This window comes from Hordeum vulgare, chromosome 1H (genome assembly GCF_904849725.1).
Source record: "Hordeum vulgare subsp. vulgare chromosome 1H, MorexV3_pseudomolecules_assembly, whole genome shotgun sequence".
Lineage (NCBI taxonomy): Eukaryota > Viridiplantae > Streptophyta > Magnoliopsida > Poales > Poaceae > Hordeum > Hordeum vulgare.
The window spans coordinates 409,311,526-409,317,788 of record NC_058518.1 but is presented as its reverse complement, the minus strand read 5'-3'; the positions used below and the strand labels follow the sequence as shown (position 1 = coordinate 409,317,788).

At 50.0% G+C, this 6,263-nt stretch overlaps 1 protein-coding gene across 1 annotated transcript; it reads left to right on the top strand.

The window, feature by feature from the left end:
• Positions 1-447: 447 nt before the first annotated feature.
• Positions 448-1,374, top strand: LOC123412374 (late embryogenesis abundant protein B19.4). Its single transcript, XM_045105324.1, has 2 exons — positions 448-647; positions 735-1,374. The coding sequence occupies exons 1-2, from the start codon at positions 530-532 to the stop codon at positions 1,076-1,078; spliced, it is 462 nt and encodes a 153-aa protein (XP_044961259.1). The 5' UTR covers positions 448-529; the 3' UTR covers positions 1,079-1,374.
• Positions 1,375-6,263: the final 4,889 nt, after the last annotated feature.

Sequence of the window (6,263 nt, the reverse complement as noted above, 5' to 3'; positions counted from 1 at the left end):
GCGTCCAAGCATTTTTGCCCATACAGGACGTTTCCACGGATAGCGATGGGCTTATACGGCCTCGCTCACGTACATATGTCCATGCCCACGCACGCTCGGCTGGCGCCGCGGTACAGCATGTAGAGTCCATTGCTCGTAGTCTCTGACCGGCCGCCGAACACCCGAGCATGGCGAGCGCGAGAACCATGATCCTAGCTACGTGTCACCAGGACGACAGCACAGGACGACTCACGAGTCGCTAGCATTGGCAGCTCATCCAAAACCCTACATGTCGGTGCCCATGCAAGCTACCACATGTCATCCCACCAGAGGCTTGCATGCACGACGCGTCTTGATACAACAGGAACATGGAGAGGTACACGCGCCGGCTCCTAGCCGTCCGAAGCTCCTCCTCGCCGGCTATATAATCTCGACGTCGCTAGCCCCTCCGCCATCACCATCAGGGAATCACAGAGCACCACGAGCAGTAGCATACAAAACCCTACATCCACTTACTGTTTCCGTTTAGCTAGGTCCCAGGCAGCGCGCAATGGCTTCCGGTCAGCAGGAGAGGTCGGAGCTGGACCGCATGGCCCGCGAGGGGGAGACCGTCGTCCCCGGCGGCACCGGTGGGAAGACCCTCGAGGCGCAGGAGCACCTTGCCGAAGGTATGTGTGCTGTACTTGCGTTTCGCTTGAGCGATCTGTGACTTCTGATACTCAGTCCTGCCATTGTTTGTGTATGCGTTTGTGCAGGGCGCAGCCGTGGCGGCCAGACTCGCAAGGAGCAGCTGGGCGAGGAGGGGTACCGCGAGATGGGGCACAAGGGCGGGGAGACTCGCAAGGAGCAGCTGGGGGAGGAGGGGTACCGCGAGATGGGGCACAAGGGCGGCGAGACTCGCAAGGAGCAGCTGGGGGAGGAGGGCTACCGCGAGATGGGGCACAAGGGCGGCGAGACTCGCAAGGAGCAGATGGGAGAGGAAGGCTACCGCGAGATGGGGCGCAAGGGTGGGCTGAGCACCATGAATGAGTCCGGTGGCGAGCGCGCCGCCAGGGAGGGCATCGACATCGACGAGTCCAAGTTCAAGACCAAGTCCTAAATGATGTATGCCAAGATGTCCCGTGCCAGTAGCTAGCTACCGGTAGTAGCGAGCAAGCTGACTGCTGAATAAATGACGTAGGTCAAGATCAGGTCTTGACATAGGCGTGAGCACGCATGTAGGCGATCACATGTACTGTGATCATGTGTGCTTTAGGTGTGTTAGCTTGTAGTAGGTTATCATGTGTGCTTAAGGTGTCCCAAGCTTGTAGTAGGTGTCGGTGTTGCTCGTAGTGTCAACTTGCTAATGTATGTCAGTCGTTGTTGAATCCGAATCTGCATATGTGTGTTCTTAAATTGTTCTCTGCTTGGACTGGCTAGAGAGTAACAACTCCAGAGCGTACCATCAATGAAATAAAATGGATGCAATGCAATGCACCGTAACCGAAATGCACGCGTTCCCACGCATCATGTATTCGGCCTTTCTACACTTGTGATGCTTGTCTTGTCTAATCAATCGTTAAGAAGCAATATTATAACTGAAGCAAGGACTGGACTACAATTCATTGAGAGAACTATATGAAGATTGATATATCATATCAAGTAGGGAGACTACATGTTTTTGTTCCATATGAATGAATTCCTAAATATATCTCTTCTCTTCGTAGAGATTTCACTAGTGAACTATGTATATAGACATACTTTAGAGTATAGATTCAATCATTTTATTTCGTATGTAAACCTTTAGTAGACATACTTTAGAGTATAGATTCAATCATTTTATTTCGTATGTAAACCTTTAGTGAAATCGCTTAAAAGACTTATATTTAGAAACGGAGGGAGTAGATCAGAAGATGTAAGACTAGATAATGTGAAGATGCAATCCTCACAGGAAACTAATGAAGTCGCCACCCTGCCTCTCCTCCCCGGTGCCTAGCCGTCGCACTGCACCTCCTCTCATCTGGCCACTCGCCGCCACCGGAGGAAGCAATTGGTAAAGTCCCTTGCAACAGACTGGGTCCTCGTCTCCTTGCAGAGAGAGAGGCCTCCGACGGGAGCGTGGCGGCTCTCTCCTTGCAGAGAGAGGCCTCCAACGGGAGCGCGGCGCAGCTAGCTGGCCTTGACAAGCAAGTGTGTGCGGTGGAATACCGACACCGTGGCGGCAACCCTAAGATCTTTGGTGGTGGCCAGGCTGTCACGACTGTGAGACTATAAACATAAGGAAACGTCTTTAAATCAGACGGATGATTACTCGATGGGTGTCAGCCGCCTCCAGCGATTGCCACGAGTTCCGGTTGCCCCTCACACCGCTCCTCATGTATTGACCCCGGCTCCTCTTGCATCTCCTAGATTTCACTCATTCCTCCCTCGATCGATGCTCTTTCTCGTTCCCCTGCCCCCATCTACTTCCATGACGAATCAAGGCAGCAACCAAGCGGCATATGAGCCGTGATGGGGAGGCACATCTGCGAGGCTCTTCACTTTGTGAAGGAGATGTTGCAACCCCAGAAAGATGATGTAGACTCACCGGCGTTGCAAGACCTGTGGGAGCGTTACAGACGCGATGCTACCGCAAGGGCACATCAGCGAGGCTCTTCAAAAGTGAAAGAGATGTTGCAACCCCAGAAAGATGATGTAGACTCACCGGCGTTGCAAGACCTGTGGAAGCGTTACAGACGCGATGCTACCGCAAGGGCTCATCACCAGCGTTGCAGCAGAGATAGCCTCGGGGTGTACCCGGCTGTTGCAATGGCCACGCCCATCATGAGAGTTTCTACCCCAAGCTGCACGCTCTGCTCGTTGGACCTCGCGGTGCTGCGATGCAGCACTCTAGTCGCTGCAAGGCTGATGGTCCACGAGCACGGGCGACGCCAGAGAGCGGCACCGATACTGAGACACATCAGTCGTTGATGTTGTCGGTTGGGGTGGGCTCACCGGAGCTGTAATAAAGCACTCCTCAGCGGTCATGGAGCTGCAATAAGAGCATGCTTAATAATATAGTCAACTGCTGGCTATAAGTCATTGACATGTCACCTATAACCCATCTTATAGCTAACATATACAATAGTTGTTACAAAAATGTATTACATTTTTACTATATGACCCACCTTTTACTCTCACAAAATGTCTACGAGCACGTACTAGAGCTGGCTCTTAACTAAGAGCTCGCTTGCCTTCTCTCTCCTTTTCTCTTTTCTCCAACTAAGCATAAATATATTATTTTATTTCTTATAGCCAGCTGACTCAGCTCTATTGTATTTGCTCTGAAGCGCACCTCAGCGGCCATCAAAGCTGCAATAAAGCACTCCTCGGCGACCACGAAGCCGCAATGAAGCACACCTCAGCGGCCACCGGAGCGGCAATAAAGCACTCCTCGACGACCACGGAGCCGCAATGAAGCATACCTCGGCGGCCACCCGAGCTGCAATGAAGCACTCAATGCCTCCTCTCCCGCGCGCTGATGCTGTGGATGAGGCGCAACGCCATAGGACTGCGTTGTGATGCAGGATTTGGTGGTGGCAACCGTCCTGAAATACACGAAGGCGCGACTGGGGCACGGCAAGCTCATCCGAGTGACGAGGGCGACGATGTTGTTGGAGTACCAATGCATTTGCGTTTGATGCCTCTGGATAAATAAGTGGTGGTGCGTTGACCCCATTTAACGGGCTACATACGGTCCATCGGACGGCTACCAACCCGGCTAATTTCTAGGGGAAATCAATCGAATGACGCGTAGCAGCCGCTTAAACATAAACATAGATATATAGTACTTTCTTCGTTGCTAAATATAAGTTTTTTTCGAAGTTTCATTACGAAACTACATACGGATGTATAGAGTATAGGCATACTTTAAAGTATATATTTACTCATTTTGCTCTGTATATAGTCTCCTAGTGAAATTTCTAAAAATACATATATTTTTAAAAAAGGAAGTAGAAATATAGATGTCACACAAGCACAAAAAGATGATGTGACAGCTAATTAATGAAAAAAGAGATAAATTAAATAATATAGCTAGTTACTCATATTATTGTTAGATGTGTATAGCCTCTTTTCTGTATATCCCTATTGTATAAGAGGTTTCTTGCACTTCTATCACATGTATATGTATTGGCCTTTGGCCCTTGTGAATGTCAGTTGCTTATCCTAACATGGTATGAGATGCTTAGATTCACTAGTAGAAAATGAGGCTTTCGCCCGCAGCCCCAAATCCCATTAGCCTCGGATCAAAATAAAACTAAGACCAATGCCAGGCATTGGTACCGGTTCGAGCTGCCAGGGCCTCGCGGGACAATAGCCCCGGTTTGGTTCGATGCATTAGACCCGGTTCGTGCCAAAAACCGGGACTAAAGATCCAACGACTGACACGTGGCGTGCCGCGGAGCATTAATCCCGGTTGGTGGTTGGAAACCGGGACTAGATGGTAGGCTATTAGATCTGGTTTTAGACAAAAACCGAGACTAAAGTTTTGCCTATATATATCCACCGCCCCCTCCCATTTCCTTTGTTTTTTGGCCGTGGAAGGGTGGAGGTGTGTGCTACTCTGGTTTTGCCTACATATGTACATGAGGTGTTCGATGAAATGCTCGAGCCACACTTAAGCTTTCTCTTTTCCAAGCTCGACCTCCAAGCTCCATTTTCCTCCATATTTGTCTAGGTTTGGCGGTGCACCAACTACACAAGTGTTCTAAAAGGTTAGCTACTTCATCATTTCATCTCTTACTTCTAGTTTAGCTCATTTCAAATGCTCTAGAAGTAGAGTGGTTTGTGGGTTTTACTGTAGAAGTGTATGTGGGAGTTCTTTTGATTTAGGGCCTGTTTGGGACTGCTTCACTCCATCAAAATCAGCTCCGCTTCATCAAATCCACTTTAGAGCAGTTTCATATAGGAGTTGCAACCATTTCAAGAGAATGTTTGGCTCTCATTTAGCTCTAGCTTCACAGATGGAATATTTGGTGAAAAGGATCTATTTGATTGGATGAGAGGTAAGAAACGAAGGGGTATCCACTTACTGGTGGGAGTGGTGGGTAATTTTCTTCCAACTCCAGCTTCTATAATTTTATGGAGCACCTCCTAGGGAGCTTCACAAAAAACAAGGAGTTGGACCCCAGATTCTAGTTTTTTTGCGGAGCGGTATATCGTGGAGCTACCCCGTTTGGCTTACGTTTTCTAGAGCGGAGCTGAATTTTCTGGAGCAGAGCAGTCCAAAACAGGCCCTTAGATGCAAAATTTGAGCTCAAATTAACTTCTTATAGTCTGCACATGTGTAGAGTGTCGTCCCGTGCCTGTCCTCACCGTCGTCGATCGCCCGCGCCGATCTCATCGCTAGCACCACCGTGGTGAGCCTCTTGTTCTTATCTTCTTTTGAAAAGAAAAAAAAATTCTTACTTGTATGATTTAGATAGATACTTGTATAAATTACTTACTTTTATTTTTTTTAGTTATTATATAGTTGTATGATTTAGATAGATACTTGTATGATTTAGATAGATACTTGTATAAAAATTGTAGAGTGTTGTCCCGCATGCTACAACTCGCGTGCTCCACCTCCACCACCGCCAGGGCTAGCTCCGGCCTCCCCGCTCGTCCCTATCCACTCCGGCCACCTCGTCGGTCGTCCTCCTCCCGTCCGGCTGCCCCGGCTTGCTCTAACAGCCCCCTTTTGCCCGGCCATGACCGGATTTGCTATCGGCGCTGCCTTTTCTTCACCCGGCCCCGCCCCGCCTGGATGTGTCGCCGCCGGCCACTATCAACCCAGCCACGCCTGGATCGGTTGTCGCTGGCCGCACGGTGCCCGTCATCGCCCGGATTAGCTACCGTCGGCGCTGCCTACGCGTCCGGGCGGTGCTCTCTCCCTCGCCCGAAGCGGCGGCCACTGCTTACCTCAAGTGTCGCGGCCCCTTCCTACCTCGACCGTCGGTGTCTGCCTCACCACCTCCTGTTGGGGAACGTTGCATGGGAAACAAAAAATTTCCTACGCACGCGAAGACCTATCATGGTGATGTTCATCTACAAGAGGGAGATCTGATCCACATTGCCTTGTAGATCGCTAAGCGGGAAGCGTAAAGAAACGTGGTTGATGTAGTGGTACAGCTTCGTGATTCAAATCACCGTCGTCCCACGATCCGTCCCGATCTACCACCGAACGAACGTCACCTCCGCGTTCAGCACACATACAGCTCGAAGACGATCTCTGCCTTCTTGATCCAGCAAGAGAGACGGGGAAGTAGATGAGTTCTCCGGCA

Bases quoted from the DNA above. Each gene is read 5' to 3' on its own strand.
- LOC123412374 (XM_045105324.1), top strand. From the start codon at position 530: ATGGCTTCCGGTCAGCAGGAGAGGTCGGAGCTGGACCGCATGGCCCGC. The intron at 648-734 runs GTATGTGTGCTG...GCGTTTGTGCAG, and splicing joins GCAGGAGCACCTTGCCGAAG to GGCGCAGCCGTGGCGGCCAG.